Source organism: Pseudorca crassidens, chromosome 6 (genome assembly GCF_039906515.1).
Source record: "Pseudorca crassidens isolate mPseCra1 chromosome 6, mPseCra1.hap1, whole genome shotgun sequence".
Classification (NCBI taxonomy): Eukaryota; Metazoa; Chordata; class Mammalia; order Artiodactyla; family Delphinidae; genus Pseudorca; species Pseudorca crassidens.
The window spans coordinates 66,482,874-66,505,546 of record NC_090301.1 but is presented as its reverse complement, the minus strand read 5'-3'; the positions used below and the strand labels follow the sequence as shown (position 1 = coordinate 66,505,546).

The following is a 22,673-nucleotide window of genomic DNA, read 5'->3' as shown; positions in this document are numbered from 1 at the left end:
TCCTCTTGGCTGTGATAGTTTATCAGACTTTTCCTTGTTTCTGATTACCTTGACATTTTTGAGGAATACTGGTCAGGTATTTTGAAGAATATCTTTCAATTGGGATTTGTCTGATGTTTTTCTCATGATTAGATATTGAGGTTATGGATTTTTTGGGAGGAAGACCACAGACGTAAAATATTTTTATCCTTACATCATATCAAGGGTACATGCTATCAGTATGACATCACTGTTGATGCTAACTTTCATCACCTGACTTGAGATAGTGTTTGTCAGGTTTCTCCACTGTAAATCTACTCTTGTTTTTTCTTCTTTTTCCATACTGCACTCTTTGGAATAAAGTCATTATGTGCAGCCTACACATAAGGAGCAGGGAGTTATGATCCACCTTCTTAAGAGTGGAGTATGTACAGAAATTATTTGGAATTCTTCTGCATGAGATTTATCTATTATCTCTCATTTATTTATTTATTCAATCAGTTATGTATATAAGTATATACTCATGGATATTCATTTTATACGTTGAATTATAATACAGTTATATTTATAATATAATTATTGTAATTTTTTGCTCAAACTATTCCAGCTTTGGCCATTGGGAGCTTTTTCACTTGACTCCTGTATGTCTTTGCCACAACCCATGGAGGTGTGTGTTTTGTTTTTGTTTGTTTTTCAGCACTTTCTTACATTCTGGAACTACAAGATGCTCCAGGATCATCTTTTGTATTTTCTGCCCCAGTCCTAGAATCAGCCATTTCTCCAAGGAGCCTTTGCTCTTTTATTGAAGAACAGCATTAGAAATTACGATTAGTGTGTGTATGTGTTTGTGTATACACATATATCTCCTCACTCTGCCAGCTGAGGGCCTAGAAGCAATGACACTGCCTTGGTAATAAACACAGCACCCAGATCTTGCTTTCTAATACCATATATATATATTTTTGTATGTGCCTAGATTAAGCTAAATATATGGTCATACTCATTTCTCCAACTTTATTTCATTACTATGGGATCATTCTGGATTGATCCTCCTCCCTTGGCTTATCTGTAAACCCTCACTCCAAAAGTGAGAAACCTGGCTTCTGTCATCTGCTATCTGTATACTTAATTGTTCAGTACCAGTATACATGTATAATTGTTTCAGTATTGTTAATCCATATTATCATGGAAAACAGCTTTATCAAATAGGGTACAGTTCCTTTTGCCTTAGTCTTACAGGCTCCATTCATTTCTAAAGTTTCTTAGATTAGCACCTATTCCCCTCCTTCAGTGAGGTTATTTTATATTTTAAAATATATTTAAATACCTTTGTCACATTCTGTGTTTCAACCTGGGATCCCTAAACCTCACGTAAGATTTTTTTTTTTGCTTATACTGTTCAGTCTTTGTGCTGTAAAGTTCTATGAATTTGACAAATGCTTAACGTTCACCATTTCAGAATCATACAGAATAGTTTCTCCACCCTACAAAATCCCCTATGCATCAACCAGTCAAGGCCCTACCCTGAACCCCTGGAAAACATTGAGCTTTTTATCATCTCTATTGTGTATCTTTTTCAGAATGTCATGTAATTGGAATTATACAGAATGTAGCTTTTTCAGATTGGCTTTTTTTCACTTATTAATATGCATTTAAGGTTCATCAATGTTTTTATGGCTTGATAGCTCATTTCTTTTTATTACTCAGTAATATTTCATTGTATGAGCATACCACAGTTTGTTTACTCACTTCTTGAGGGATAACTTGATTGCTTCCAGTTTCTTGTGATTATGAATGCAGCTGCTATAAATATTCATATCAGGATTTTGTGTGGATATAAATTTTCAAATTAATTAGCTAAATATTTAGTAGGGCAGTTGCTGAGTTGTATGGTAAGACTGTTTATTTTGTAAGAAACTGCCAAATTGTCTTTTAAAGTGGCCGTACTATTTTGCATTCCAACCAGCAATGAATGAATGAGAATTCCTGTTCTGCATCTTCACCAGCAGTTGGTATTTTCAGTTTTTAAAAAAAATTTCCGTCATTCTAATAGCTATATAGTAGTAACTCATTATTGTTTTACTTTCAACTCCCTAGTGACAAAAGGTGTTGAACATCTTTATATATCCATATTAGCTATCTGTGTATATTCTTTTGTAAGGTGTCCAGAGTTTTGCCCATTTTTAAATTGGGTTATTTGCTTCCTTTTTTTGAGTTTTAAGGGTGCTTTGTTTATATTGGATACAAGTCCTTTATCAGATATGTGTTTTGCAAATACTTTTTCCCACTCTATGGCTTGTCTTTTCACTCCCTTTTACAGTGTCTTTGCAGAGCAGAAGCTTTTAATTTTAATAAAGTCCAACTTATCAATTATTTCTTTCATGGACTGTGCTATTGGGGTTGCATTTAAAAACTCATCACAAATTCCAAAGTCATGTAGCTTTTATTCTATGTTTTCTTAAAGAATTTTAATAATTTTGTATTTTACATTTAGGTTTATGATTAGTTTTGAGTTAATTTTTGTGTAGGGTGTAAAGCTGTATCTAGATTCATTTTATTGCATATGGATCACCAATTGTTTTAGCACCACTTTTTGAAAAAATTTTCCTGTGTCTATTGAATTGCATTTTCTTCTTTGTCAAAAACTAGTTGACAACATTTTTTGTGGTCTATTTTTTTGGCTGTCTGCTCTGTTTCATTGATCTATAGCTACTATTTCCCAATACCATATTGTCTTAATGACTATAGTCTTATAGGAAGTATTGAAGTTGCATAGATTTCTTTAGAATTTTATTTGACATTTAACAATAGAGTGACAGTCAATTTTACCATGTAAATTACCTGACCCATAGCAGGTACTCAATAAAGGGAAGGGATTAGTATGGTTTAGTAGGGATAAGTATGCATTAACCAACCTTATCCAAAATTTCATCTAGGTTTTTAACCGTAATAATAAAAACAATAGCTAACATGCAATAAATGTTTTTGATGGACCAGGTGCTAGTCCAAGTGCTTTATATGTATTAAGTAATTAATCACCATAATAGCCCCAAGGGAGAGATGATATTACTCTCTTCATTTTAGAAATAAATAAACTCAAATACAGAGAGCTTTGGACACTTTTCCAAGGTCAAAGAGATTTTAAATGGTGGAGGTTGGATTTGAACCCAGGTATACATAAACTGTAGAACCTATGCTCTTATTCACCATGTTCTCCTACCAAAGTTTGAGAAAACTATCAGGAAAAAAAATTTCCCCCAAATTCCATCTCTGTGACTGGTATATGGTTTTAGTAACCCTCTTAAACCTTTATGACCACACCAGTTTCCCATTTTCTAGGATGACTCAAAATATGTTCTGTGTAAGTTCTGTGATCTAAGAGTCACTTACTATTGCTATCCCTTGGCTTCTAAGAAATTCACTCTCTACCCTGATTTAAAATTAATTTATAATACTCTTGGCAAAATATGTTAAGTATGAGAGACTAGCAGGATAGCTAAGACATTACAGCATCTCTTATTGTAGAATGTGAAAAAAAACTGTAAAATATGCAGATGCAGACTCAAACATGCCTTTGACATACATCTGCCACGTGGCTTCCTTGCACACAGGATTTCATGCTATTTCAAGAATACCTAAGTCTCTCAAAGCAGTTTCCCAACTGGGTTTGCACCCTGAAGACCATGTTACAGTCTGGATCATTTCTAGCCACAGCAAAACTTATCCCATCAATACATCCTCACATCAATCAAAATGTACCCATCTTATGTTTCCTTCCCTGTAATTCTTAAATGGCTCTGATGGGTTTACAGACAAGACAGATGCTGGGCCTTCACACTTGGAGCAATAATTCAGGTACATCCTAACTGTCAAATTCTTGATGACAGTTCTTCACCCAAAGGGATGATTTTAATGGCTGTGAGTTTAGAATTGATACCAATGCAATTAAGACAGAGAAGGTACTTCCTAGGTAGGCAGTACCACTCTTTATTATACACATGTAAGGCTACCCCGGTATATTTTTCCTATTTGCTTTTTTTCCAAAGTGTTCTACATCTTTAGAAAAAAGTTATCCTTACCCTGCATCTGAGCCATTTCCACAGAGTAAAGGGTCTTTTTGTCCATCCAAAACATAAAAGTGACCTGTTAATATAAAGAATAAACTGTTTCATTTCATATCAGTCCTATTGCCATTAGGAACAAATGAGAATTTGTTTAGTTCAGTTATTTCCAAAGTGGACACCAATTTACAAAGATGACTTCAAGCCCACAGCCTCAACTATTTATAGTTGAAAACTCATTCAGCAACACTGAGATTAACAATGGAGCAATCTTGCTTACCTTCCTCTTCAATGTAATCCTTCCAGTTAAATGTGCTCATTGTTACATTAACAAATGTCCCATTTGAATTCCTTGTGCCATTAAAGAAGGAGGTGGTGTTGGTTTCAAAAGCAGAATTGCTTGGGGGCCATTGCAAACATTTATTCCGCAGGTTGCCCATGAACAGCTGCAGACCAATTAGAGCAAACACGCTCAGACAGAACACAGTCAAGATCATGACGTCAGAAAGCTTCTTCACAGACTGGATCAGGGCACCCACGATGGTCTTTAAACCTGAGGAGAGAGAAGGATAGGTCAGCTGAGGAAGAGTGTCATAAGCCACAATGTCTTCTTAATAGTCATACACATTCTCTTTCCCCACAAACAATTGTTTGTCTCTTTAGACACCAAAGCTTTATGGACAGCCAGATGGTTTGGGAAATGGATGAAGAGCAGATTTTATTTATGATCAGTGTGCTTTCTGGAGGTTTAAAATAAAGGTGTAAATATCTAGGCAGGAGGTTTTCTTAATGTGTGGTTTTATGTGCTGCCACGAACATGTAAAGGCAAACTTGCAGTTGTTTTACACTTCAGATTTTGTGTTTCATGAGGCTGTTTCTCTCCAACCATTTTTTAATACTAGCTTCCAAGTAGCAATGATTTAGAGGAGGAAAGAATTTTAAAATAATAAAAATCCCATGCCATGTACATGCTGTTCAGTAATAATCTTTGCTCCTTTATAAGAGGAGATCCACTTTCAAAATAGATCCGCGGTAAATGGTAAAATCTAAATCAGTTAGTAAAGCCATGGTAGCAAAGCTTTTTTAGAATGTAAGAAAAAGAAAACATTGCATCGTAAATGCAAAAAAAAGTGGGTGAGAAAGAGAGCAAAACCAGTATTTTTTATAGACACCTCATGCAATTCTATGTTAAACTCAAAGGCTGACTTTATAAATAAACATGCAATTTCATTTGGCATTCTTGAAGATGACAAACAATAAACAACAAGGCTAATGTTATAAGTGTAATTTCAACCTCAATATTATTACAGTGTATTTAAAGTCAGCCTCCGTGTTTAAGCTAGCTCTCACCTGGAATGACTGAAATTGTTTTCAGTGCTCGGAGAACTCTGAATGTTCTCAACGCTGAGACATTGCCCAGGTCCACAAACTCTGTCACATATCTGTAATAGGGAGTTCACACACAAACACAATAACACAAAAGAAAAGTTGGAGATATAAGGGGCCTACCATCTTACACCAGTTTCTTCTTACCTGGGATTACAGAAATAGTTTTCAGAGCTCTCAAGACTCTGAAAGTTCGAAGGGCTGAAACATTGCCTAGGCTTACAAATTCTGTTACATACCTGTAGAATTAAATCAGAGTTACTGATAGTTTTGGAAAAGTTTATACTAAATAAAGAATGAAAAGTGGTTTGGTTTGGCATATAGAGCCCCTTGAGTTTTATGGAAATGCTATAGACTTCAGGGTGCCATGTGCTAACAGCTGCCTTTACGGAATAAAATATTGCTGCTTTATTTCAATGCAGTTTTCACTAATATGAACAAGTTTGTTTACAAAACTAATCGAAGTACAGTTGGTGGTATTAAATTATAGTCAATGAATAACTTCACTTTGATGAAGTAGAAGGCTATATGGCATGAATGTAATTCCATTTATTGCTCATTTACCAGATATATTTACCTTGCAATATATATTCTAATATGTATTCTCAAAATATATGAGGCATATAGTTAATTTGGCTTATAAGCAAACTCTACTTTAAAAATATGTCACAACTACCTTATTTATGCTGCAACTATTTTCATTCCTTTGAGCTTAACATGTTTTCAAAAATACTCACGCCATCACAATGACACTGAAATCCAGCCAGTTCCATGGATCACGAAGGAATGTAAAATCTTCTAAGCAAAACCCTCTTGCCAAGATTTTTATAAGTGACTCAAAGGTATAGATTCCAGTGAATGTGTACCTAGGAAAAGCATCCAAACAAAAATTAACTGCTTCGTTTGAACTGTTAAAATATAGCAAATCCTATCCTTTTGTGGTTTTTCACTTCGCTAAGACCTTGTTCCTTATTTCCACTTACAAAAAAAACCTGCTAGTTTAATCTTATGAGCTTGAGTAAAGGGTTAAACTGAAGAGATAATATCTTCCACAAAGAATCTGATCTTGTTGAAATATTTAGGTTTTAGAATAATAGTTTCATGTGTTTTATGGATATTTATCAAGCTTGATGTGCTAGAGCAACACTGTCCAAATGAAATATAATACAAGCTACATATGTAGTTTTTAAATTTCTAGTAACCAAATAAAAAAGTAAGAAGGAATGAGTAAACTTAGTTTGCATATTATATTTTATTTAAACCAATATATCTAAAATGTTATCCTTTCAACAATTAAGACTAGCCAAATTTCAAGTTTCAATAGCTGCATGTGGCTTATTGGACATTATAGCTCTAGAGATAACATTTCTTGGATTTGTTTATTTATAATAAAATATTTCACTCAGATTTCTTAATGATTAAAATAATTTGGGGGGATATTTTACATGTCTAATCTAGAAAATGTACTTCCCCTTTTTTTTTTTTTGCGGTACGCGGGCCTCTCACTGTTGTGGCCTCTCCCATTGTGGAGCACAGGCTCCGGACACGCAGGCTCAGCGGCCATGGCTCACGGGCCCGGCGGACCGGGGCACAAACCCGTGTCCCCTTCATCAGCAGGAAGACTCTCAACCACTGTGCCACCAGGGAAGCCCTGCTTCCCCTTTTTATCCTTAAGATTCAGGCATAAAGTTATAAATCTGCTTTTCTCTCTCTCTCTCTCTCTCTCTCTATATATATATATATATATATACACACACACACACATATATTCACCAAATATATATATATATATGTATATATACATATTCATTAAAAAACTTTCAGTGCATTAGTATTTTCTGTGTGTGTGTTTACACAATTACCAAAATTACCAAATTTCAGGGATACCAAAATTCCTGAATCTAACCTCTCATCAGTTACTATGCAATTGGGCCAAATCATTTAAACATGCTCAAATTCAAGTTTCAGCCTCCAAAATGGTGAAAGACTTTTCCATTTGTTGTTTGGTAGTGAATTTCTAACCCTCTCTCCTTTGAGTGTTGACAATACAAGTTATTTCTGTTTCTTCCAAAAATAGTTGAGAGAGAGTACTTGTTTTTCAACAGTGGATTCTTTTTAAAAGTACAATCTAAGTTTGTTCAGATTACTCCTCTCAAGCCACAAAGATTTAATTTACTTTCATTAAAATTCATTATCTTTTCTAGCCTACTAGTATTTTATATGTGAAAAAAGTTAGGAGAGTTATTTTCGCATTTTTTTTTTCTGTAGAAATTTCTCTCTTTTGAGGGAACAAAGAAATCAAAGGAAAATGTATGCAGAAATCTTCACGTCTAGTTTTCCTAAGTCTTTCTTTTTTAAACAATTCAATTAATTTCATGAGGAGTAAGTATAACTGCTATCTTTACTTATTATGAAGTAGCTGACTTTATTAGGAAGACATAATTTACAATGCCAAGCTTATGGTTACTTGTGTTTTGGTTTGGATCTTTGTGTATTACATATAATCACCATGACATTTCTGTTTGGAGAGTTACCTGGCATTGCAAAAGGCATGAGACAGCTCCCATGTATGTTCTGTTTATCCTATTAATGGTTAGTGCCCTGTGGTTTATGGTTAAGCAATTCTAAGTTATCTGCAGACTAGAAACAAGATTAAAGTCCCTGCTCCTATTCCTGTTTTGGAAAAGGAAGAAAATTTGTGGGGACATTTGGAGTGTATGGTGAGTGTGATAGCTATCCAAGGAAGAGAGGTCTTAGAACTTAACATTTGAGACAGCTTTGCACAGAATGGGTGTTCACATGTACCTATTAGCAAACTAGATTGAACAGGTCAGTGAGAATCAAGGGGATCTTGATTTTTCTTGGCTGTACCCCCACTAGGCTCTTAATCATATTGTTGGTTCTGTCCATTTTACAAGGTGTTTTATTTTCCCCTGTAATTTTGATGTCCATAGAAGTACCTTGCCTTACATAACAACCTTCACTATGCAATATGGTCCTCAGGCCTTCTGAGTATGCTACCTCTTTGTACAGGGGTGGTTTCTGCTATCAGTGACTTCTATTTTCATGTCGGGACTGACTTCTCTTTGCATTGGACTCTGTTTTTTTGTGTGGTTTTTTGTTTGTTTCTTTGTTTTGTTTTGTTTTTTGACTGTAACCACTAATATTTTGCTTGTTTTCCTGCTGCCTTGCTGTCAACTGACTAGAGATAATTGATCAGAAACCTGTGCAAAGTTTCCCAACTAAACCGTGTAAGTCAAAAGCTTTTGTAAAGCTAAGACTTTTCATAATGGATATAGTCATCTCTAAAAATGACTTTAAAAAGAGAAAACTGCATATTCAAATAATAATATTTAAGTGTCCCCTTTACCTGTCTCTCTTCTTTTTAAATATCTTTATTGGAGTATAATTGCTTTACAATGGTGTGTTAGTTTCTGCTTTATAACAAAGTGAATCAGCTATACATATACATATATCCCCATATCTCCTCCCTCTTGCGTCTCCCTCCCACCCTCCCTATCCCACCCCTCTAGGTGGTCACAAAGCACTGAGCTGATCTCCCTGTGCTATGTGGCTGCTTCCCACTAGCTATCTATTTTACATTTGGTAGTGTATATATGTCCATGCCACTCTCTCACTTCGTCCCAGCTTACCCTTCCCCCTCCCTGTGTCCTCAAGTCCATTCTCTATGTCTGCGTCTTTATTCCTGTCTTGCCCCTAGGTTCCTCAGAACCATTGGGTTTTTTTTTTTAGATTCCATGTATATGTGTTAGCATACAGTATTTGTTTTTCTCTTTCTGAGTTACTTCATTCAGTATGACAGACTCTAGGTCCATCCACCTCACTACAAATAACTCAAGTTTGTTTCTTTTTATGGCTGAGTAATATTCCATTGTATATATGTGCCACATCATCTTTATCCATTCATCTGTCGATGGACACTGAGGTTGCTTCCATGTCCTGGCTATTGTAAATAGAGCTGCAATGAACATTGTGGTACATGACTCTTTTTGAATTATGGTTTTCTCAGGGTATATGCCCAGTAGTGGGATTGCTGGGTCATATGGTAGTTCTATATTTCCTTTTTACAGGACACACCTGTGGTGTTTTAGCACACATCCTCTGTCTAAATAAACTATGTGTCGAAATGTAACTAAACATCAAAGTAACTTAAATACCTAAATGTATTTTTCCTAAATGCAATGATAAAACATATAACTGAAATGCCTAATATAGTAATATAGAGCTAAACACCTAAATCTATTTTATCAGAATATAACAATAATGGTAATATACTAGAATAAAATAATTTTATTTATAAAATTATTCAAATGGTAATTATATTTTATCTAAAGTGCATAACTGTGATTCAGTCTTAACTTCTATGCTAAATGATTGTTTAGTTTACCACCTAGTATATACAATTAATAACCTTTCTTAAACAAATACTGTCCTTTGTCAGAAGAAATACCTACCTCATAGGAGAAAAAGTCCCCTAAGAACTTCCTCTATTTTTTTCATATTATGGAAATAACTTTTTCTTAAAAGTGTTTAGCCTGACTTCAAAAAAGTGGAAACCATGAGTCAGACCATAACTATAAGGAGATTGCTAGAGAATTTGAGTGTGTATTTCTCATTCCAAGAAATTATTTCTACTTACTCTACATTCTTTGTCCAGTCTGGAGGATTACTCAGGGTCATAAATACACAGTTGGTCAAAATAGTGCACATGATAAGCATGCTGAATAAAGTAGATTATAGTTAAGGAATAAATGCTAGTACAATGTCATGGCCACTTAAAAATGATCCAGTACAAAAAAAAAAAAAATCAACACAAGTTACCTGTAAAATTAACCTTACTTATTTCTTTTAAAACAATGGCAAAAACAGTAAGAAACTTCAAAGTCTGTCATATACTCTTGGTCCATTCTTTTTTATTTTACATCATTTTCTCACAAAACTGAATTCAATAGAAAGAGATCTCTATTTGAAGCAAATGTGAATTTTGCATTTCAGTGAGTTGTGTGAAACTGCACTGCTGGGGAAATGACCATTCTTTAGTAAGTTTATAGTATAAATCTAAAAGTTATACTTCAGGTATCGTTTACAATTTCTACTGACAGAAAAAAGGTTAATGAGTGCAATGTAATACACTTGAGAATGTACAGCCCCATATATTTGAGGATTACACTGCTTGAGAATTCCACTGTAATTAGAAACTCTAGCAGTCTTATAGTGATGTAACTTGTTCCTTTAGCGTTTACAACGTAAGAATAAAGAGAGAGACAATTTTTTGCTAAAGAGCTAGTATTATTTTCTAACTTTCTATTTTCACTTGAGAGTGTGGGAACTTTGACCACCTAGCTATCTTCCTGTATCTAGTCCACACCATACCTAAACAAACACTGTTTTTAAACCTTCCTAAGAATTAGATATGGTAATTTCCCTTAGGATCTCAATCCAGACTTCACTCTAAGGAAGTTTATGATTACATATTTTGAGGTAAATCTTTTATTTTAAAACGTAAATACTTTACAGTATCAAACCATAGAATGGGAGAATTCAAATGCATTTCAAAAGGTTATCAGTCCTATTTCCCCTGTCTCTAGGTTAACCCTGTCTCTATTGTCTCTCTTTTAGTTTTTAATGTTAGCCTGTTTTGAATCTGTATAAGATGCCATTCTTGAACACTGCATCTGAAGATCACCTTTCTATTTTATTATCATGTGTTGAGAATTTTCTTGAAATCCACCCCTATTATGTCATTTTACATATACATTTTGACTATCACTGTAAGTAGTTTTAAGTTCAATGAGTTTTAAATATATATTATCAATCAGATACATAGGCACATAGTAGTTTAAAAAATATTTACTAAAGGAAGGAAAGAGGGAAGAAAGGAAGGAAAGAGGGAAGAAAGGAAGGAAAGAGGGAAGAAAGGAAGGAAGGAAGGAGGGAGGCAGGAAGGGAGAGGGGACAGGCCCAGGAGATGAAAATACAGAACGAATTAAGGCACAAAAGTTTGAACATTTGGTAATATAGATAATAATACTAAGCACCATAGACTATGTTTCTTTAGTCGTGGTTATATATGGTCTAATTGAGGTTAATAAAAAGTTTGAAGTAGATTTGCTGTTATTCGTACTACACAATGTGTCTCATTTACACATTCACTATCATGGTAGCGTTTTTACTTCTAGAATCATAATAGTCATTCTACAATAATCTTGTTATAAATAGCAGAAAATCATGAGTAAAACAGATTAAACAACAATGTTACCATTAATCCCAAAGAAATTTTATATATATATTTTAAAAAGAATGACATTTTTTGTAAAATCAACTACTAGAAACAGCATTTAGACAATTCACATGAAAAGGATATGAATGTACCAAAATCTTAATAGCAATTTTCCTAACAGGGTTTAGCGGAGTTAAAATATACAAGGCAGAGGTGGCACTGAATCGGAAAATTGCCTTCCCTTTATTCAATACTATAAAAGTCTGAAAAAGAAAATATGAGAAAAAAATCACTAGATTAGACATGTGGCTTATTTGAAGAGCTTATACACATAAAAAAACTTTTTACCTGATTTGTTTGAACTTGTTTAAGCCAGTTTGTATATCATAACTATAAACATGTTAGATGTTTCTCCCTTAAATTAACATATAGCTACAAATAAAGATATGATATACTATTATCTAATCTGTCTCTCAGGTATCAACTTCCTGATACAAATTGATGATCCTACACAAAATTTTTACCAAGATGTAAGGTAACTTTATGGACTCTAAGTCTATCTAAGCCTTACCATCTGTCTCCAGTTTTGGTAACTTTTCAGATTATTCTGTACATACTGCTATTAAAATAATCTTTTATAAATATTTTAATTGCATCAAGTCTTTTAACTCCAAAGTTTATGAAGGCTATTTTCCCTCTGGTAGTTGTCCTACTTTAAAATGTTCAAACAGGCTGAATAAACTGTTTTTGCTCATTCTATAGATCTGCTGGTAATACTGAGAAGGAACAGCTGCATTAAGAGTTAGGCTGAACTACATCATTTCAAAGGGCATTCCCCGAAACCTATAATCTTCAATTTACCATTTAAGCTGTACTACCCAGTGATTACCTAGTAGGTCTCTCTAGGATCATCTTTTATTTTTTTCCCACCAAAGCATCTCTGTTCCAGCCAATTCAATTCACTTGCCAGTTCCACTCACTGTCAACTTCTCCCTCTGATTCTGAAAATGAGTGTCATAGAATCCTAGAGGAGGGAGTCACCTGAAAGGTCATGTAATGCAAACTTCCTCCTGTTTCAGGTCCATAACAGACCTGACAGTAAGGTCCCACCTACAATGACCCACTATTATATCAAAGGTTCTTAGTCCTGTCCACATGTTAGAATTTCCTGGGGTGATTTTAAAATCGCCAGTATATGGGATCCACGCGAGAACAACTGAATCAATTTCTGGAGGATGGGCACAAACAATGGTATGTTAAAAAATTTCCTCACGTGATTCTAATATGCAGCCAAGGATTGAAAATTCCTACTCTCTGGGAATGTCCTCAGCTATCAAGATCATCTCCTCCACCATGTCTTTCCAGATAAATCACACTGCCTTCTGATCACTCCCTAATTGTTTCCCTTTTCCAGTAAGTCTTAGTACATTAATATACGCACATTGGCATGTTGCTTGTAATTAGAGTCAAGTAGCAATTTACATGTAGAGTTCATTCCACTGAGGACTAGCTTAGAAGTTGTTATAAATCATTGAACATAAAGAGCCTGTTCACTACTTTTTCTCCATTTTTTCCACAGTATTTAATAGCCTGGTTTGCAAATAAACACTTGTTTTAAATAAATGTGGGTTTATCTTTAAGATGCCATTTACCTTTAAGACATCTATTCTATATAACCAGTTACTTAATAATATGTTTTTATCCTTTAAGTAAGGGCTATATCCCATACATTCATGTTCACTGACAACATGCTCTGTTTGAATAGATATATTGTGAGTATAATATTTATATTTTATAAATATAAAATATTTATATTGTAAGTATAAAGGGTAGAGAAAACAACTTCTCTGCACATTGGCCTTTTGTATTCAAGACCATGGACCTCACCAACCATTTTCCATGAACTGTACTCTATAAATTTGAACAATTCTATGACAAGGGCAAATAAACTGGTCTTTACTAGCACTGAGATTATCCACAAGGGACAGTGGACATTGGGAAGAGTGCCCTTGAAGCACAAATGCATTAAAGGATTTTTTGAATTCACAGGGTTAAATCATGTAATACTATAGCCAAACAATCTAGATCCATTTAAACATTCAATGACAGCAGTAACATGTAAAGTTTACCATAGTTTAAGCTGCATTTACTCATGCTTTTTTGAAACAATATCCCTGAAAAAACCACTTGTAACATTGAGAGGATTTTATTTTGAAAAAATCTCCAAAAATAGAGTGAACAGGAATGAACTGTCCCTTAAAACATGGAATCCTCTTCTCTTCCCACAAGATTGGCCTTTGTAGTACTAATGGGATTAAAAACGACATGCCAAGGGCATCTTCGGTGAATTTACTGATTCTGGAAAAAGCAGACCTTAAGAACACAATACCAGTTTATTTCTGGAGAACAGCCCCTAACACAAAGAAAACTCTGAGTTCTGAGAAATTAAGAATAAAACGTTAATGTCCTGTATAGTGAAAAAATTTCAAGAAAGGCATTTGAAATTTGGGGCTCTTATGTTATTGAGAGATATATCTAAACTGAAAATTGACAGAATGACACGTAAATAGAAGAGAGAGAAATAGTGTCAATTCCAAAATCAGTCCTCTAAGAAATGATAAGTATTGATGTGACTTAAAAAAATAGTACTACTTATTGCTACTAAGATGATGAATGTTATATCCGGAAGTATGTTAACTGGTTATTGTCTACTCTGGAATGCTGCCTGCTTCTTTTTTCCAGGTAAATGCACATTTTACAGGTTCACTAAAATTTTTACTACTTGAGGCAAGAATAAGTTCTCTGAGTAGAACCGCATACATCAGAGAATTCAAAATTATAAAACCAATTTTTAAAAAAACTTTCTTTTCTTATATTAATAAACACCATATGTAGTTTTGCTTAGTGGTTAAGAGCTCTGGTTCTGGAGCCTGACTGCCTGGGTTCGAATCCTAATCCACCACTTATGGAATGTGACTTTGGTCAAGTTACTTAACCTCTCTGGGCTTCACCTTCCCATCTATAAAATGAGGTTAACATAGTACCTGCCTCACTGGTTCTTTGAATATTAAATAAGTTATACCAGTTAAAGCACTCAAACAGTACCTGACAAAGTATGAGCATAACAAATGTTAGCTATTATTATTACTGTCACTATTCTTAAGTTTTATCTGTTCAATTTGAATGCCATTAAAATACACTGTGATGTTGCTCATATGATTAAATTAGGTATGTAAACTGTATCATTAATTGATGGAAGCAAAGTTACATAATGCTTTACAATTTTAAAATGCCTTTCACCTGCATTATTTCATATAATTAACAAGCTCTATACCGTATTTTAAATTCCAGAACTTCTCCATTAACTTCCTATATTAGCTCCTTCTATCCTAAGAACCACAAACTACCTTTTCTTCAATAGCACCTCAATCTTTATCTTTATGGACACTTCATAAAGGAAAGCTGTGCAGACAACAGTAAACAGTCTAGATGTCTCTCAAGATGGGTCATGGCCATTATGAATAAATCAGGGTTCAAGTCTTGCTGTCAGACAGGAAGGCAATAAAAACTGACTTTGTCAGCACACAGAGAATAATTCTGTTTCTCAGCAGCAGACTCACATTAACCAAGCTTTAAAGCCTGATATAAAATCAGAATGCCAATCTACTTATATACAACCAGTTATATCACTGTCACATGGGCTGAAATAATTGCCATAGCACAACCAGCACATTCTTTTCTTTAAGCAGATCTATGGGAAGACAAATTATAAGATATTCTTTGCTGAGGGTGGAGTCCAAATAAGCTGACTTAGTTAAATAAAACATATGTTTGATGACATCTTGATTAGGTAGTACAGTGTAGCCCCTTTACAATGAAGTGACTTTCTGGGAGGAATATGCTTTCAGGGCTACTACTAAAGATCTGTCTCCCTGGGAAAATGCTAATGTTTGTCTCTATTATTCTCCTTTTCCCCCCTTAATTTTACCAGTTCCCTTTCTTAAGGACACTTCCTTTCTTTAAGTAGCAAATACTTTTAATCATGTCAGAGTATCAGTCATGCCCCTGTCTCTTGAAGGTATCTTTGCAAATATATAGTTTGAATCAATAATTTTCAGAGGAGAATTTTCTTCTAGTTTCTTGGGGAATGCCTCACTAGCATCATCATGTGTTATAATACAGTAACTAAATTTCAAAATTTTCTTTATCAATTCTATGGTAAAGTACTGGAATAAATTATTTTTAGAACTATATGAATATTTATTATCTGCCACCTTTCATGAAGCTAGTTTAAAAGGAAGAAGAAAGGACCTGTTTATTTAACTTTGTTCTGTAACTTTAAATAAAACGTTTTAAAGCTCGCTACTCGAAGCATGGCCCATGTACTAGCAGCATGAGTCTCACTCGAGGGCTTGTTAGAAACGCAGGATCCGTGACCCCACCCCAGATCGATGGAATCAGAATCTGTATTTTAACAAGATCCTCTGGTGATGTGTATGTACATGGAAGTTTGAGAAGCAGTCCTTTAGAGCAATAGGGCTAGTTCCATGTCTGAATGGTTGTCAGTTCCTTTAACCATCATTGATCTTATAAATTGTATGCTGCTTAAAGAATGCAATTTCTTTCGCCATTCCTTATAAAAGGGCTGGCTTGGGCTAGTAAAAGTGCTCAATATCTCCTTTAATCTGTAAGCGAGTGGCTCATGGTGATATTAATTTATCTTTAGTTTCTACATGGGCCTGTTTTTATGCTTGTGAACGTGAAATATAAATTGTGGTTGTAAGATGTCAAAATACCCAATTAGAAAGCATAAAATCTATCATCCGTTTTTTATATTTCCTATAAAATACTGTACAGCTGGTTTAACATCAAAAACTAGCTAATTCTGACAGAATTATGTGATTATTATAGTATTAGCAAGGCACAGTCATAGCTGTTGATTTAAATCATATATGGATGGAAAAACGAGGTTTTGGGGGGGGGTTGCCTTCTGTTCTTGACATTTTTTTCTTGGAGTGATTTTTTAACAATATGTAAGTGTTATAGAATCTAGCCTGTGACAAATTAAGGTTAAGAGAAGCTCCCAATCATATTCCAGGTTAGTGGACCAAAAACATGTATCCTTGGGTGAACATGCTTCTCACTGTATATCTTCCTATAGGAGGATGCTAAGTAAAAGCTTATTTATTGCTCTCTAGAACACAAATCTATTGTGAAGAAACCTCAAGCCAAATAAGAACTAAAAAATAGTTATATGTACCCCATAACTCTTCTTTCACATAGCTACTGTTCTGTTGTCTACCGTGTGCTTAAATATGTCGGCAATAACAGATATTTTGCTTTGTTGATGTCAGTTTTAATTTTGACAGTATTAATTACTATGAAATTGTACAAATTGTTCATCTCTTTATATCTCTTCACTGTGGCCAGATCTTGACTTCATTTCTTATAAATGTTTCTGCTTATTATATTGTGCTTAAAAATAAGTGGAAATAAAAAGTATAAAACCTTTAACAGTAGAAAAATTATGGTGTGGTATATATATGAGCCCCAGCAAAGTATATTAAAGTTGAGTTAAATTAAAGACTTATTGGAAGGATAAAATCAACACTCACTTTCTTATTGATATAGTACGGGTCCAGGTCCTCCAGTGGCTCTGACACCATCCCTGGAGGGATGTCTCCATAAATAAATGGAAGGTTCTTTCCAGCTTCCAAGTCACTGTTTGGCTTTGGTTTGTTCTCGTCATCGTTGTTTTGTTCTCTCTTGGGTTTCTTGGCTTTCTCTTCTGCAGCATGTTTTTCGATAGCAGCAAGAGATTCTCTAGTAAAAAGGCGGAAGCTTTCAGGTCCTGGGGGTACCGGAAGTGCCTGTGCCATCTTTTCATCCTGCACATTTAATTACGTTTAGCTTCTTGCATAAGAATATCCTACAATTTTTAAAAAATGCATGAGAGATAGGAAACCAAATGAACGAGAGGGATTAAGAAAATCAACCAAGATGTCATTTAGTGTTTCTTCTAGTAATTTTTTTAACTATAAACTTTAAGTAGTGCTTTTCATGCTGCACTACAAATTTTAACTTAGAAGCATCATTCAATCTAATTTTCAATACGCCAACTTTATATGTCCTTCAAAAGTCTGTTCTGATACCTTTGCACCAAAGTATAGTATATGTTTGGTAAAGAGTAATGCCAAGAATGCTTGTCAATAAAATTACTCAAGGACCCATTATTTCTCTCCCTCCTCCTTTTATCACATCTTACTAACTTTCCAAAGAAAGAAATCCTGGTGACAATGCAGTGGTATATCCCTGACTCATAAAATCTCAGGATAGGAAAAGAAGTTTTGCCTAACCCAGCCACTGTTCTGATTATCAGCATCATTGACCACTGGTTGTCCAGACAAGGTCTGACTGTCAGCAGGGACAGAGAAGTCAAAACCGTTTCCGTTTAGCTTTTCACCGTGGATCCTTCTGAGGTATCTTCTGAAGCAATGCAGAATATATTTACTTCCTTTCCCAGTCTGCTGCTCTTTAAGTATTCCAAGACAATTTTCATCTTTTTCCTGAATCTTCCATTCGGTGTAGTGTGGTAAAAGCATGGACTATGGAGCTAGACTTCTTCTGTTCTAAACCCTGGCTCTGCCACTGATGAGCTGCATGACTTTAAAAATGTAACCTCTCGGTGCTTCAGTCTTCATCTATAAAATGGGGATAACATGAAAACTGACCTCCCAGGTTATTGTAAGGAATAAATGAATTAATTTACATTAAATGTGTAGACTATTTTCTGGAATTAGCAAGCACTGTACTAGTGTCAACTATCATAATCTAATTATCTTCAGTTCCTCCAGCCATTTCCTCTGTTGTGGTTTCAAGCATCCTCACAATTCAAGCCACTCTTCTTTAAATAAGGTCTTAACTTGCTGGAACTACAACTGACTGTGGAGGTTCAGGAATGGGCTGGGAATTGCAGAGTACAGGGGCACCTGCATTCATGCCTACCACCTGGCTGGGAGAGGAATGGAGGTAAGGCAGACATGTGGAGTGGACATGTTCAATTTCCCAGGGAAGGGAAAACATTCTATCTGCTGGAAATGTGACAGAGCTGTCAAAAATACAGGAAATCAGCTACATAAATTTTGAAACATAAGTTAACAGTTATATTATTTTGCACTGTGCCAAGAATCTCATTATAAAAATCAAGATAGAAAATAGAAAAAATAACAAAAATACAATGAGTACACCAGTCATCTTGTAGAATGATCTACAACCTTGGCATCAAAATAATCATCCAAGTCATCTGTGACATTTTCCCTATCTGCAACCACCCACCCGTCTCTGCCCTTATTCTAGTCTCCATGGTAGTTTATCCCTAAATGGCCTTCTAATTCTTGGCAGTTGATTGCATGGATATACTGACCTTCCAGAGAAGCAGAAACTCTAAATCTTATAGTAACATAAGAAAAATGATATAAGTTATTATATGTTTTTTGAGTGTATATCTGAGTTACTGGTTCCCTGGTCTGTTCCAGTAACAAAACATATTTTAATACCTGTGTCTTTTCATAGAATTCATACTCATAATATGACATTGTTATTATATTTCCTGCTATTATGAAGGTATATTCTAGATAAGTTATAAATTATCAGACTTGTCAAAAAATTGTGCCATTTTTGCTACTAGTTCTGAAAATGAACTTCTGATTTGTGGTGGGACAAGGCTCTTTTTTTATACTCCATCAACCGGTATATAAATCAGAAGGTTTGGGAACAGTTATTCTGTTTTACTTAAAAATCAATCAATCATCTATTTTGTGCCTTCTAAATTCATGGTAGACAGCACAAAGTAGAATTAATAGTTTCAGCCATTTTATGTCATTTCAGTGGTGACATAGTCACTCCAAACTCTAGGATGCTGTGGAATAATCACAGCTTTTATACTTTTCAGTGTGGAAAGAGTTTGTGCTTAACTGCAAACCTTAAATACCCAGGGATGTGTAATCCACCTGTGTCTCATCACCTGTCATGAATTAAATGGATAAGGTTCTTCCCCATTGCTAAATGAAAATGACACAGCATGAGAAAACTTTCTTTAAAAATTTCTGTGGAATGTGGTTGCTTTCTTAAGGGAGAAGAAAGGTTACTTTTGTATTTGAGCATTTAGTTGCACTGATTTTGGTTTCTTTACTGACAATGGAATGAAAACCATGCAGCAATTGGTATCAGAGATCTAGATTAGTATTGAGTCTGTTGCTGTTTGTCATTTAACCTTCCTCAACCTCAGTGTCATCGAAGTACCTTATCATGTATGAGGCAACACTTTGCCATAAAGAAATAATTATACTTATTTAATTGGAGTCTCCTGGTTCCTAAGTTTTAAAATGAAATTAGTTTAAACATGTAGAAATCTTTCAGTAATCTTTACAGATGACTGATTTCTCTGGGATGACATGGAACAAGGAACCATCACAAATCATGGAAATTTATTTAAAAATAAATAATCCTTTACCTTCTTGTTCACTTATCAAGGGCTAGAATAAAAAATTTGAGTCTTGGTCAAAAGGAAGTAAAGAAGTCTCTGAAATTCCCATGCTGCTGTCTCTAAATCCTGAGAAGACAGGCCAGTTCTAGACTCTCAGATTTTTGTCTGCAAGGGGAACTAGGGTTTGTTCAATATTTGGATAGGCTGAGACATTAAAGATTATAGTGAACAAGAGTTTCTCGGGGCTTCATCTACAGCATTGCTGTTTAGAAACCTCTCATAGTTCTTTGGCAGTTCTATTTTAATTTTTTTCCTCTTCTTTCTTGTTCTTTGTGAGCTTATTATACAGAGCTCTTACATAATTTTATATTCCTATTAGGGCCAGACTTTAGAAAATTAATTCCTACTGATGCCTTGGTGTGGAATATATATTATTAATGAATATATGTGCATTATAATTTATTAAAACACATCAAATTTAACATAACAAATTTTCTCCAGAACTGTCCTTGCAAGGACAAAAAAGATAAAAGACTGAGGAGATGATCTCTTTGATTAAAAACTAAAGTGTTTTTGTGTGTTAATGTGTGTGAGTAAAACAAATACATCCTTCTGTTAATCAAGAAAGACTGTGGTTCAAAATATCCTATTGTAGGGGTGGACGACAGAATGTCAAGCCTGGAAGGAACCTTAGGATCATTTATTTCGGATATATTAATTGAGGGACTACTATGTATCAACACTGTGCTTGGACTAGGTACCCATAGTCCCTGCCCTTAAGGAACTGACAGTCCATTGAGAGAGACAGATTTCTATACTAATAATTATAATGCAATTATATGTAACTGCTTATTGTCTGAGGTCCATAAAAGGGAGCAATTTATTCTGCCCAGAGAGGTATGGTTCAGGCAAGTTTTCCTGAAGAAGTGATATTGGGGTGGGTTTTGTAGACAGGTTGGGATTTGACCAACTAGTTGTTGTGGTGGTAGTTGGGGGAGGGTTGGTAGGAAGACATATCAGTAGAGACCTACTTGGTAGGCAGGGAGGCAGCATGTATATGGACCCAGAAATAACAGAGAGCATGGATTGTTTGGGAGGAACTATAAGCAGTTCATTATGGGTGGAGACCAACCTGCCCAAAAGGGAGTGGAAAGAGAAAGGAATGGAAATTTAGGCAGGATATAGATCACCAAAGGCCTCATTCAGCACACTAAGGTCAGCTGTGGGTGGGGAGTGGCATGATCATTTGGAAGGTTGGAAAGATGGTGGCGGTATGAAAGGCAGACAGATAGGGAGTGATCCGAGAGCAATGGTTTTCACACATTTTGGTTTCAGGATTCCTTAATACTCCTAAAATTATAGAAGACCTCAAAGAGCTTTTGTTTAAGGGGAGGCTTATCTATCCATGTTTACTGTATTAAGAATTAAAATAGAAAATTAAAAAACATGCTTTAATTAACTTAATAACAAGCCCTTGTATGTTTACATATAAAACAGATTTTTAATGAAAATAACTTATTATCCCAAAGGAAAAGAATTGAGTAGAAGAATGAACTTGTTTTACATTTGGGCAAATCCCTTTCCTGTCTGGCTTAATGAAATACACCGAGATTCTCACATCCTCTTCAGGGTTCCATCTGTTGAGATTTGTTGTTTTGATTCAAGTACAAGATGAAAATCCTCCCGGGACTTCCCTGGTGGCACAGTGGTTAAGAATCCGCCTGCCAAACCTGGGCTTCCAGTGGTTTGGTTTTTGTTATTTTGTAATTTTGTTCTTGTTTTTCTTCTGCTGTTCAGCTCTGTTTCAGATAATTGCAGTTGATACATTTCTTTGTTCTTTAAATCTTAGATTGAGAACTATTTAAATATTTCTTGCTAGAAAATGGGAATTCAAAATCAAGAACAATCTTGAAGTTAAGAATTTGATATTTTAAACTGTTACCTTTATGTTGTATTCAGCTAAATGCAGTTATTCTTTTTTTTTAAATTTTTATTCTTTTTTAAAAACAGATTTTTAAATTAATTAATTAATTAATTTATTGGCTGCGTTGGGTCTTCCGTTGCTGTGTACGGGTTTTCTCTAGTTGCAGCGAGTGGGGGCTACTCTTCGTTATGGTGTGAGGGCTTCTCATTGCGGTGGCTTCTCTTGTTGCGGAGCACAGGCTCTAGGTGCACAGGCTTCAGTAGTTGTGGCATACGGGCTTCCATAGTTGTGGCTTGAGGGCTGTAGAGCGCAGGCTCAGTAGTTGTGGCACATGGGTTTAGTTGCTCCACAGCATGTAGGATCTTCCCGGACCATGGCTCAGACCCATGTCCTCTGCATTGGCAGGTGGATCCTTAACCATTGCACCACCAGGGAAGCCCAATGCAGTTATTCTTAAGAGCTCATATATACAAAGCAAAAAGTTGCAGAGTATAAAATTAAGTTCATGGCATTTTAGAAATTACCTGGAGTATTGACTCCCACTGCTTGTTTCTATGATAAATAAAACTCAAGAAACACACACACACACACACACAC

The 22,673-nt window shown here is 35.0% G+C and overlaps 1 protein-coding gene across 5 annotated transcripts in view; it reads right to left on the bottom strand.

Moving 5' to 3' along the window:
• Positions 1-22,673, bottom strand: part of SCN3A (sodium voltage-gated channel alpha subunit 3) — a 111,145-nt gene that overhangs the window by 65,286 nt on the left and 23,186 nt on the right. For 2 of the 5 annotated variants that reach the window (XM_067741692.1, XM_067741694.1), the window contains exons 1-5: positions 10,087-10,171; positions 6,164-6,292; positions 5,574-5,665; positions 4,321-4,593; positions 4,059-4,122 (exon numbers count right to left, since the gene is read on the bottom strand). In XM_067741692.1, coding sequence (XP_067597793.1) covers positions 4,059-4,122; positions 4,321-4,593; positions 5,574-5,665; positions 6,164-6,292; positions 10,087-10,166 — 638 coding nt within the window. In that variant the 5' untranslated portion in view covers positions 10,167-10,171. Of the gene's footprint in view, positions 1-4,058; positions 4,123-4,320; positions 4,594-5,390; positions 5,483-5,573; positions 5,666-6,163; positions 6,293-10,086; positions 10,177-11,811; positions 11,931-17,282; positions 17,597-22,673 lie in introns of those variants that run through there. The other 3 variants (XM_067741691.1, XM_067741693.1, XM_067741696.1) reach the window with 2 other exon arrangements.